General features: G+C 57.3%; 1 protein-coding gene and 1 pseudogene across 5 annotated transcripts in view; both read left to right on the forward strand.

Moving 5' to 3' along the window:
* The window catches only part of D2HGDH (D-2-hydroxyglutarate dehydrogenase), a 33,035-nt gene that overhangs the window by 12,557 nt on the left and 8,097 nt on the right, over positions 1-12,381 (forward strand). For 3 of the 5 annotated variants that reach the window (XM_008999836.5, XM_078329016.1, XM_017973879.4), the window contains 3 exons: positions 1,358-1,501; positions 3,102-3,244; positions 9,489-9,654. In XM_008999836.5, coding sequence (XP_008998084.1) covers positions 1,358-1,501; positions 3,102-3,244; positions 9,489-9,654 — 453 coding nt within the window. Of the gene's footprint in view, positions 1-1,357; positions 1,502-3,101; positions 3,245-9,488; positions 9,655-11,438; positions 11,554-12,381 lie in introns of all 5 variants that reach the window. The other 2 variants (XM_078329017.1, XM_017973878.4) reach the window with 1 other exon arrangement.
* LOC144576776 (uncharacterized) lies at positions 8,027-8,940 on the forward strand (annotated as a pseudogene).

Genomic DNA, 12,381 nt, shown 5'->3' on the forward strand with positions numbered 1-12,381 from the left:
GCCAGGCTGGTCTCAAACTCCTGACCTCAAGTGATCTGCCCACCTTGGCCTCCTAAAGTGCTGGGATTGCACATGTGAGCCAGCATGCCCAACCTTTTCAGTGTTTTTCTTAGGTGTTTTCTGGCCCAGCATTTTTGGTGGTTTTCACTGGGTACTGTGTCATGTGGCCTAGCCCATCGCTGCTGGGTGGAGGCCCCTTCTCCTGGATCCTCCGTAATCAGGCCTTGCCCACTTCACCATCGCTCCTCCCGCCAGGGCTGCCACTGTCCTCCCACAGCCACCCCAGCCGTCAGTTCTCACTGCCCCTCTCGCCCACTGCCTCTGGCACGAGCCTGGCCTGTGATGCTGCCCACGCCCCCTTGTTGCCCACCCTCCACCTTCAGCCCCTGCTGGAGCTTCTCACCCCCGATCCCGGAACGGCTGGGGCAGCGCTGCCTGCTTCTGCCAGACTCATTCTCTGGGCAGCAGTGCCATCTGGATCCTGGTTCCTCTTCGTCCACATTTTCTGTTTTCTGCTGTGATCCCACCCTGACTGCACTTGGCGCCACCTGCCTGTAATCCTGAGAGCCCGAGGCTGGCCCAGCCTCCGAGTCCTGCTCTACCCACCTCCAGGTCCCAGATAGGAGTCACTGGCCTCTTTGTGTCATCCCCACATCTAAATCGTGTGGAACAGGCCCCTGTGGGGATGGCCCTGGTGTTCCTGGTGTCCTACGTGCTTGTGGGCTCCGTCCGGCTCTCCGGGACCCCAGTTGGCCCCTGTGTCATGCAGTGCAGGGGTGTACCTGTGAGAGGAGACCTCTTTGGAAAATTCTTCCTGGTATCCACATGCCCTCACATTGCCTCCCTGTCTCCCCCTCCTGCTGCAGGGTCTCTGGGGCTGCCCACCTGTGGAAACCTCCACTCAGTTCCTCTTCTTTGCCCTTGATGGTCGACTCCCATAGGGCAGGGCCTATGGTAGTCCTCAACCCTGGTAACTGCAGGGAGCTCAGGGTATCTGTAAAACACGTATTGGATGAGGTCCTGGGTGCAGGGAAGACCTGAGTGCTGATTGCGTTGAGAAACACAGCCATTTCCAAAGGCTGCCTGGTGGTGTGGACCTGTGTTCACAGAATTCCCAAGAGCTGTCCCCTGTGAGTGCAGCTGCCTTCCCCCACCTGATCTGATGCTGCTGGTGACGCCTGGCATGCACTTGCCGGCTGAACCCTGGGCTGTTTCTTGCAGTGCCAGCCTTGCACTCCTCGAGGCTGCCAGCTCTCCTGCCCCACATGAGTCGGGTTGATCCTGCTGCTTTGAAGGGGGACATGGGTAGGCTGGGCATGGCTCTTTGCAGCACCTGACGTGCTGTGACCCGTTTCAGGCTGCCCAGGCTTTGCTGAGGTTCTACAGACCTTCAGCACCTGCAAGGGGATGCTGGGCGAGATCCTGTCCGCATTTGAGTTCATGGATGCTGAGTGCATGCAGCTGGTCGGCCGCCATCTCCACCTGGCCAGCCCTGTGCAAGGTACTGACCCCCTGCCGCTGGGCAGCAGCTCCTCCTGCACCTCGGGACGTGTGGGACCCTGGGCGGTGGAGGGTCCCTGGGCGGAGTATGGAGTGGTGTCGGGCTCATGTGTAAGAAAGCCGCTCTGAACATATTTAGGACAAAGAATAGGCCGCCTGGTCCTGTGTAATGTTTGCAGTTACACAGATTTCCTGGTCACCTACAAGGGCGGGAAGGAACTAAGTTGAATATTAACAGTGGCTACTTTTGGACTTTCTTTCCATTTCTACTTTTCTTTGTTTTCCCACATTGCTTTATGTAAGCATGTTTCACTTTTATGATGGGAAAAAGACCAATAATTTTTTTTTTTTGTGGGGGATGGAGTTTTGCTGTTGCCCAGGTTGGAGTTCAGTGAGGCAGTCTCGGCTCACTGCAAACTCTGCCTCCTGAGTTCAAGCAATTCTCCTGCCTCAGCCTCCAGAGTAGCTGGGATTACAGGCGTGTGCCACCATGCCCAGCTAATTTTTTTTTAAATTTTTTGCTGAGATGACATTTTACCATGTTGGCCAGGCTGGTCTTGATCTCTTGACCTCAGGTGATCCACCCCCCCTTGGCCTCCCAAAGTACTGGGATTACAGGCCTGAGCTACTGCACCCAGCCTGTTTTGTTTATTTCTGGGACACAAGGTCTCATTCTGTGGCTCAGGCTGGGGTACCGTGGATTATGGCTCACTGTAGCCACAAACTTCTGGGATCAAGTGATCCTCCCACCTCAGTGTCCTGGTAGCTGTGATGGGAGGCAGTAGAGACGGAGTCTCATTCTGTTGTCCAGGCTGCTCTCAAACTCTTGGGCTCAAGCAACCTGCCCAGGTTGGCCTCCCAAAGTGCTGGGATCACAGGTGTGAGCCACCTCACCTGGCCTGGAATTTTCAAATGTCCGTAAAATAGAGCCTCATGGTGAAGAGCATGCTCTGGTGGAAGTGGCCTCCCAGTGTCTGAGGCCATCATGGGCCCCACCCCACCGCAGCAGCTTCTCCCGACGCTTGTGTTTGCTGAGTGGAAAGCCCGCCCCAAGGCCAGTGGGAGGCCCAGAGCAGGTGGAGTGGCCCTCAGGGCTTCTTTGTGCTTTCCAGGTAGTGACATTTCTCTTTGAGATGGAGTTTCACTTTTGTCGCCCAGGCTGGAGTGCAGTGGCATGATCTCAGCTCACTGCAACCTCCGCCTCCGAGGTTCAAGCGATTCTCTTACCTCAGCCTCCCGAGTAGCTGGGACTACAGGCGCCTGCCATCACCCTGGCTATCTTTTGTATATTTAGTAGAGATGGGCTTTCACCATGTTGACCAGGATGGTCTCAAACTCCTGACCTCAGGTAATCTGCTCATCTCAGCCTTCCAAAGTGCTGGGATTACAGGCCTGAGCCACCGTGCCTGGCCAAATGACGACCTTTTAAACCATCTGAAACTCAGCTTAACCAGAGAGCTGTGTGCTCTGCAGGCCGCCTGCATCCTTCTTGGCTACAAAAGATCAGTGGTTGCTATTTCAGCCGTTCCACCCAAGCAGCCCTGATTCCCGCCCTGGCAGCCGGAGCCTCTGCTCACTCTGCCTTCCTTGCTCACTTCTAGAGAGTCCGTTTTACGTCCTCATCGAGACTTCAGGCTCCAACGCAGGCCACGATGCTGAGAAGTTGGGCAGCTTCCTGGAGCACGCGCTGGGCTCCGGCCTGGTGACCGACGGGACCATGGCCACCGACCAGAGGAAAGTCAAGGTGCCCTGTGTGCTGCTCGAAGGCCCCTCCCTCCCTCCCTGTCGGTCCGCTCCAGTCTTGTCTCGGGATGCCTGGAAGGTGTCATTGGTGCAGCCTAGACAGTGTGCGCTGGGGCTGAAATGTGACCAGGTTTCATGGCTTTGATAGAGTAGCCTCTTTGGATGGAAAATGTACTTCTGGTGTCTAGGTCATTTTCATTAATATTTGAAGTACTTCCTCCCCTCCATGTCCCTCCCCCACCCCAAGCTTCGGGATGAGCAAGGAGACTGCCCCATTGCTGGTCCCCTGGAGCCTGAGGTCCAGCCACCAGTCAGCGGCAACTCTGCAAAGAGTTGTGTAGAATGAGTAGAGGCAGGAGGAACCCCAGGAGCTGTGGAGGCTTAACCTGGACCTTGAGGATCATGGGGTGGTCAGTTTTCCAGAGGAAGGGTCGTTGGCTATGTTACCAGATGACTTGGCCTCTTGGAGGCCAAAGGTAGGAGGGGCAAGGCCTGGGCAGGGAGCCCCTGTCACCTTCACTGGGGCCTGGGCAGGGGGAGCCCCCTGTCACCTTCACCAGGACCTGGGCAGGGAGCCCCCTGTAACTTTCACTGAGGCCTGGGCAGGGGGAGCCCCCTGTCACCTTCACCGGGGCCTGGGCAGGGGGAGCCCTCGGTCACCTTCACTGGGGCCTGGGCAGGGGGAGCCCCCTGTCACCTTCACCGGGGCCTGGGCAGGGGGAGCCCCCTGTCGTCTTCACCGGGGCCTGGGCAGGGGGAGCCCCCTGTCACCTTCACCGGGGCCTGGGCAGGGGGAGCCCCCTGTCACCTTCACCAGGACCTGGGCAGGGAGCCCCCTGTAACTTTCACTGAGGCCTGGGCAGGGGGAGCCCCCTGTCACCTTCACCGGGGCCTGGGCAGGGGGAGCCCTCGGTCACCTTCACCGGGGCCTGGGCAGGGGGAGCCGTCGGTCACCTTCACCGGGGCCTGGGCAGGGGGAGCCCCCTGTCACCTTCACCGGGGCCTGGGCAGGGGGAGCCCCCTGTCACCTTCACCGGGGCCTGGGCAGGGGGAGCCCCCTGTCACCTTCACCGGGACCTGGGCAGGGAGCCCCCTGTCACCTTCACCGGGGCCTGGGCAGGGGGAGCCCCCTGTCACCTTCACCGGGGCCTGGGCAGGGGGAGCCCCCTGTCACCTTCACTGGGGCCTGGGCAGGGGGAGCCTCCTGTCACCTTCCCCGGGGCCTGGGCAGGGGGAGCAGGCCTTTGACTCCCGCTGAGTTGATTCCAGGCTCGTCTTAGCCTGGGTGTTGCCCTTACTGTCTCCCCTGTCATCTTCTCCACCATCTGACTGTCGTGATTCCACTGCTTCTGGACAGAACAGTGCCTGCTCCCAAGGGCTGGGGTGCAGGTGGCTGGCCTCACTGCTGTGATCGCGGCCCAGGCTGGGGCACCCTCTGGGTGGATGACAGCTGTGCGACGTGTCTGTTGACTGAGGCATCATCAAATGTGCGTCCTTCCTTGGTTTCCGTCTGCCTTTCCTGCTTTTTCTTAGGTGGACTGTGGCAGTCAGCTCCCATGCATTCTGCCGCAGTAACAAGCAGTCCCCAGACCCCAGGGACCACAGGAACAGAGGCTTGCTCCTCCCTCACATTCTGTGTGGGTGACTGGCGTGGCTGCGTCTGCCCCCCCGCCTTCCAGTTCAGGGGCTCAGGCCGAAGCCACTGCCTGGCCAGTCAGTCCGTTCTCCAGCAGAAAGAACAGGATGGCTTGAGGGAACACTACTGGGGCTTCTCTCAGCTTCTGCTCTGGACAGGCCAGCCGTGTGAGCCCAACTGTGGTTGGTGGTAGAGGTGGGGGACCCTTGTTCCCAGTGGCTGCTTTGCTGGGGTGGCAGCATGCCACCCCCAGGTGGACTGCCCCCATGCCCTCAGCCTCTGCACATCAGCACCTCCGTAACCGCCAGGTGGCTGCCCCCATGCCCCCAGCCTCCCCACATTAGTCCCTATGCTCCTCCAAGCCTCTGCACACTGGCCCCTATGCCCCTGCCCAGCCTCTGTACATGAGCCCCTATGCCTCCCCAGCAGCCTCCACATATCAGCCCCACGCCTCCCCAGGCAGGTTGCCCCCACTCCTTCACAGTCCCCATATCAGGTACCCACAACCCCTAGGCAGGCTGTCCTCACACCCCCAGCCTCCTCACATGAGCCCCTATCCACCCCCAGTCTCCTCACATGAGCCTCTATGCCCCCCAGTCTCCTCACATGAGCCCCTATGCTCCCCAGTCTCCTCACATGAGCCCCATCCCCCCAGTCTCCTCACATGAGCCCCTATCCCTCCCCAGTCTTCTCACATGAGCCCATATGCCCCCCGTCTCCTCACATGAGCCCATATGCCTCCCCAGTCTCCTCACATGAGCCCCTATGCCCCCCAGTCTCCTCACATGAGCCCCTATGCCCCCCCGCCGCCATCCTCACATGAGCCTGCAGCCCCCCCAGCCATCCTCACATGAGCCTACAGCCCCCCCAGCCATCCTCACATGAACCTGCAGACCCCCCAGCCATCCTCACATGAGCCTGCAGCCCCCCCAGCCATCCTCACATGAGCCTGCAGCCCCCCCCCCGCCACCATCCTCACATGAGCCTGCAGCCCTCCCCCCCGCCACCATCCTCACATGAGCCTGCAGCCCCTCCACAGCCTGGTCCAGTCCTAGACGTGACTTGAACCTTCATGTCCAGAGCTGGGCTCATGACCAGGACAGGGCGGGGCAGGGCTGGTCCTGTGTTCACAAAGTCACCTGCAGAAGCTTCCTGGGCCGGGTTCGGGAGAGGCTCCTGTACCTGTCAGCGCCTCATTCTGCTTTGCTCGGCTGGCAGGTAGCAAAACCACCCTTTCCTAGGTGGCTCGGTGGGTTGGCCGGACATGCGGTTGTGTGCAGTCGCCCTGAGGCTTTTCTCTGCTGTCCTTTGGCGTCGCCCGAGGCGTTGGACAGCTCCTGAGTCCACGCTTTCCACTTGTTTGTGGTCTTTTCCTCCTGGGAGCCCTGGGTTTGGGGACATGTTGAGAAAATGGGCCTTGTGCAGGTCCAGCTGCTGCCAAGGGGGCCCTGTGTTTAACCGGGGACTCTGCCCTTCCCAGCCCTGCCGGAGCCGCACCCCACCCGAGTGGAAGCCACAGTGGTCCCACCAGGTGCCCCGGGCCCTTCTGAGCCGTGACCTCAGCGGGTCTTACTGGCACTGCCTGTCCACCCGTCTCGTGTCGTCTGGTTGGCAGACCTGTCGGGGAGATGCCTCCTGTGCCCTGTGCCTGCCGGGTTACAGCAAGCAGAGCAGGAGAAGCCCTGGCCACAGAACTCACAGAGCAGAAGGAACAAGAACAAGCTCAGCCCGTGGCCCCTTGGAGCCAGCAAGCGCCCAGGAGGAGGGCAGGGCCAGGCAGGGTCATGGGTCGTGCCCGAGAGTGCCAGGAGGGTTGGAAAGATGACCCTGAGGGGTCATTTCAGCAAAGACAGGGTGTGAGGAACAGGAAGTCTGGTGCAGGAGCACCAAGGCCCTGAGGGGCGTGGTGAGTAGGTGAGGGGAGAGCCCATCTTGTGGCCTTGGGAGGCATGTGGCGGCTGGTCTGACAAGGAGGTGAGAAGGCCCCTCAGGCAGCTGGTGCCTACCAGGCCATGGAGGGGAAAGCCGGCCTCACAGCCGTGCCATGTGACCGTGATGAAGGAGGTGCCTTTGCTCAGGGCATGGGGTGACCGAGGCACTGATCTGACAAAGAGCTCTGACAGTTTATGAGGGGCCAGTCACAGTGGCTCACACCTGTCATCCCAGAGCTTTGGGAGGCCGAGGCAGGAGGGTCGCTTGAGCCCAGCCTGGGCAACAGGGTGAGACCTCAAAAAAAATTAGGAAAAATTGGTGGTGAGGAAATGGGGGAATTTTGGACACTGGTCAGATTCCCAGTGGTGGTGAGGAGTAATTTTTTTGTGTGACTGTACCATTATGGTTATTTGGTTTTTTTTTTGTGTGTGTGTATGTGACAGAGTTTTCACTCTTGTTACCCAGGCTGGAGTGCAATGGCGCGATCTCGGCTCACAACAACCTCCGCCTCCTGGGTTCAGGCAATTCTCCTGCCTCAGCCTCCCGAGTAGCTGGGATTACAGGCGTGCTCCACCACACCCAGCTAATTTTTGCATTTTTAAAGAGACGGGGTTTCACCATGTTGACCAGGATGGTCTCCATCTCTTGACCTCATGATCCACCTGCCTCAGCCTCCCAAAGTGCTGGGATTATAGGGGTGAGCCACCGCGCCCGGCCAGCATTATGGTTATGGCAACAAAACAGAGCCTTTTTTTTTTTTCTTTTTGAAACAGGGTCTCTCACCAGGCTGGACTGCAGTGACACAGCTGTGGCTCACTGCAGCCTCGAACTCCCAGGCTCAAGTGATCCTCCTGCCTCTTCCTCCTGAGTAGCTGAGTCTACAGGTGCCTGCTACCAAACCCAGCTGATTTTTTTTTTTTTTTGAGATGGAGTTTTGTTCTTGTTACCCAGGCTGGAGTGCAATGGTGCGATCTTGGCTCACCACAACCTCTGCCTCCTGGGTTCAAGCAATTCTCCTGCCTCAGCCTCCCGAGTAGCTGGGACTGCAGGCGTGCGCCACTGTGCCCAGCTAATTTTTTGTATTTTTAGTAGAGACGGGGTTTCACCGTGTTGACCAGGATGGTCTCGATCTCTTGAGCTCGTGATCCACCTGCCTCGGCCTCCCAAAGTGCTGGGATTACAGGCTTAAGCCACCGTGCCGGCCCTTTTTTTTTTTTTAAGAGACAGGGTCTCTCTATGTGGCTGAGGCTGGTCTCAAACTCCTGGGCTCAAGCTGTCCTCCTGCCTCAGTCTCTCAAAGCTCTGGGATTACAGGTGTGAGCCACTGCACCTGCTCAAGCGTCTTTCTCTTAGAATTTCCTGAATGATGGAGTCTTTGGAGGGGCAGGTGCTGGGCTTGAGCCCTGAGTGGGTCCCTGCAGCCCAGGGAGAGTGGCCCTGTCTTCTTCCTTGTAGATGTAGATCTCCACAATGAAAGTTTGAGGCAAGAAAAAGTCAAGCAACACAGGTCGATCTACCTGAGCCCCAGGATTCGGCCGCAGGTTCTGCTCTGCTCCGTTCCTGCTTCAGCCACCAGCACCATCTATTCCTCTTCAGAATCCTTCCTCCCCACCGGCCCACCCACCGCCATGTCCTTCCCTCCCCACAGCCCACCTGCCATGTCCTTCCTCCCCACAGCCCACCCACCATGTCCCTCCCTCCCCACGGCCCACCCGCCATGTCCCTCCCTCTTCCACGGCCCACCCACCATGTCCTTCCTACCCACGGCCCACCTGCCATGTCCTTCCCTCCTAGATGGCCTGCCTGCTGCGTCCCTCCCCCCCGACATATCCCTTGAGCTGCACGTGCTCTGTGCTGTCCTTGCGTCTGCCTGCATGCCTCTTTGTGCCCCTTCCCTGCCCTGCCCTGGTTCAGGGAGTGTCCAGGGCCCATCCTCATCTTCAGGGCCTTCCCTGGTCTTTGCTGCTCTGTGCCCTGACATGACCTGAAGCTGCAGAGTGTGCACCTCCGGCCTCTGTCATTGATGCCCCCCCTTCTAGGAGGTGCCTGCCTGCCTGATTGCCAGGGTCCCAAGGTGCTCGGTGCTGCTGTGGAGCCTGGGGCATTTACTGTCCTGGGTTGGAGTGTGACACCTGGTCTGGGGTATTCACTATCCTGGATCAATTCTGGGGTTGGAGCCACACCTGGTTCTGGGCGTTGACTGTCCCAGGTCAATTCTGGGGTCGGAGCCACAGCTGGTCTGGGACAGTCTCTGCTCTGGGTGGATTCTGGGGTCGGAGCCACACCTGGTCTGGGACAGTCAGTCACTGCTCTGGGTGGATTCTGGGACTAGGGTATTCACTGTCCTGGTCTATTCTGGGGTCAGAGCCACAGCTGGTCTGGGACAGTCAGTGCTCCGGGTGGATTCTGGGGTTGGAGCCACAGCTGGTCTAGGGTATTCACTGTCCTGGTCGATTCTGGGGTCAGAGCCACAGCTGGTCTAGGGTATTCACTGTCTGGGGTCTATTCCAGGGTGGGAGCTACACCTGTTCTGGGGCAGTCACTGTTCTGGGTCAGTTTTGGGGTCGGAGCTACAGCTGGTGAATACACAGAACGTGCCACCACCCAACCCAGTGTGTTGTGCCCCTGGGTGCTGTCCCCATAGCCAGCCTGCGTCTCGCCTCATCTCATCCTCTAGATGCTGTGGGCCCTCAGGGAGAGGATCACGGAGGCACTGAGTCGGGACGGCTACGTGTACAAGTACGACGTCTCCCTCCCTGTGGAGCGGCTCTACGACATTGTGACTGACCTGCGTGCCCGCCTCGGCCCGCACGCCAAGCACGTGGTGGGCTATGGCCACCTGGGTGAGTGGCGCCCCGGGGCCACGGTCCTGCGTGTGCTGGGTGGTGGGCTCCACCGTCACGGGCTCCTGTGAGGCTGTGAGGCAGGGCAGGCTGACCTTGGTCTCTGGCTCAGCACATCTCCCGCAGATGCTGGCAGACCCCCACGTCTGACAGGGAGGGGAAAATCGTAGTCATTGTCATTACTTGTTTTGGATATTTTGGAAAGGACTCTGCCGTTGTGCACTTCTAATGGCAGAGCACATGGCTCAACTTGCCAGACATTCCAGGGTCTTTGCTAGGATGCACAGTTGGAGGACATTAGCCTTAAACCCGGAGTTCAGAACGCAGGTCGCGGGGTTTGCTCTCATAGGACCTGGCCCCGAGGCCTCCTCAGTGCTTGGCACACACCCCTTCAGATGGAAGGATTTCAAAACCAGTTTCAGATCATCTTTTTTTTGCAGAAAAAATCATGCTTTAACATGCATGGTATTAATTCTTAGGAAGAAAATGTTTCATTACTATCTTTTTTTGAGACGGAGTTTCACTCTTGTTGCCCAGGCTGGAGTGCAGTGGTGCAGTCTCGGCTCACTGCAACCTCCACCTAATGGGTTCAAGTGATTCTCCTGCTTCAGCCTCCCGAGGAACTGGGATTATAGTCACCTGCCACCAGCCCTGGCTAATTTTTATATTTTTAGTAGAGACAGGGTTTCACCATGTTGGCCAGGCTAGTCTTGAACTCCTGACCTCTGGTGATCTGCCCGCCTCGGCCTCCCAAAGTGCTGGGATTACAGGAGTGAGCCACTGTGCTGGGCCATTTTCTGATCAGTTCTTTGGAGCCTGGAGCAAGGTGTCTAAAAGGCCAGCTTATAGGACAGGGGTGGGAGCAGGGCTGGGGGTGTGGAGTGTGGCTTTGGGGCCTGATAGGTGCTCACTCTGGCTTCTTCTCTGCCTGGTGGCACTGGAGTCACTGACCTGAAGCCTCCATCCACCTGCCAGTAAATGGGATTCAGGTACCACCTGAAGGAAGGCCTAGGGTTTTGTTTGTGATGATAATAGGTGTTCTTTACAAAGGGCTGTGCTGTCCCAGGCATCATTCTAAGCACTTGATGTGGAGAAACGTTCTGCACAACAGCTTTTAGGAGTGGTGTTGCTGCTTCTCTTTGACACACATGTAAACAGGTTCACAGAATTTAAGTAACTTGCCCAAAGTTGCCCAGCCTGGGGATGGGTCCATCCGGCAGATCGAAGTTGGATGGATGGTAATCTTCTGTGTTAGGAAGGCAGGACTCCTGACTGGTAATGGGGTGAGGGCATGATGCATATGTCATCACCCAGAGAAGAGGGGTGTGGGAGCCCCAAGAATTCAGAATGTGACCTCGAGCCAGGAGGCTTCCGCTTCGCCGGGGAACTTCAGCCTCTCTTGGCCACAGATAAAACAGACCATCTTGGTCAGAAATGGAGTGAGCCCTCTGTTACTTTGCAAAAGCAAGAATGGGCTGGGTGTGGTGGCTCATGCCTGTAATCCCAGCACTATGGGAGGCTGGGGTGGTGGATCACCTGAGGTCAGGAGTTCGAGACCAGCCTGGCCAACATAATGAAATGCCGCCTCCACTAAACCTACAAAGAAGTAGCAGGGCGTGGTGGTGGGCGCCTGTAATCCCAGCTACTTGGGATGCTGAGGCAGGAGAATCGCTGGAACCCTGGAGGCAGATTGCACCACTGCACTCCATCCTGGGTGACGAATGAAACTTTATCTCAAAAAAAAAAAAGAAACAAAAAACAAGAATGACTGTTGAATTTTTCAGATGCTCTTCCTGCACCTGCCGTGGTCACCAGACTCACCGGCTTCGGAGCCGCCATTCGGTGTAACTCACGGGCAGTGAGTGTGCTGAGCTGCGCCTAATGGTTGCTCTGAAGTAGGTGAGTCCTTGTTTCCGGGGAGGCCCAAGGCGGCCGTGATCCTTGTTGTATTTTGCTAGATTGAGTTTGTTTGTGTTTGCTGTGGGGTTTTGACAGGGGTCTTAGGGGGTGATTCTGTTCTGCACTGTTCCTTTCTTCTCTCCGTGCTGGATTTTGGTATCAAAATCATAACATGCATATTATGTAGAACTTGCCAGTGGAGCTGTTAGGCCTGGAGGTTTTTCGGGGAAGTAATTTAAAGTTATAGCTCCATTTCTTTAATAGCTGTGGGACTTTTGAGCTTTCCTTTCTTCTAGATTGGTTTTGCTTAGTCGTTTTTCCGTATTAGCATAAAGTTGTTCACATGTTCTTTTGCTTTCTTTGTATGTAGCATTTGTGGGGTGACCCCGCACCCTTTTTTTTGTGGGGACAGGGTCTCGCTGTCATCCAGGCTGGAGTGCAGTGGCATAATCATGGCTCACCACAGCCTCAGCCTTCCGGGATCAAGCAGGCCTGTCACCTCAGACATACCACCAGGCCTGGCTAACAAAAAAAAAATAGTTTTTGTAGGCCCAGTGTGGTGGCTCACACTTGTAATCGCAGTGTTTTTAGGAAGCGGAGGTGGGAAGATTGCTGGAGTCCAGGAGTTTAAGACCAGCCTGGGCAGCACAGTGACATCTGATCTATACCACATATATATTTGTAGCGCCAGAGTCAGGTAGAGCCAGTTGTGTGGCCAGGCTGGTCTTGAACCCCTGGCGTCAAGCAGTGCTCCCTCCTTGGCCTCTCAAAGCCAAAGATGACAGGTGTGAGGCACCTGCCTGGGCATTATCATTTCCTCCTTGACCC

This window comes from Callithrix jacchus, chromosome 6, assembly GCF_049354715.1.
Source record: "Callithrix jacchus isolate 240 chromosome 6, calJac240_pri, whole genome shotgun sequence".
Taxonomy (NCBI): domain Eukaryota; kingdom Metazoa; phylum Chordata; class Mammalia; order Primates; family Cebidae; genus Callithrix; species Callithrix jacchus.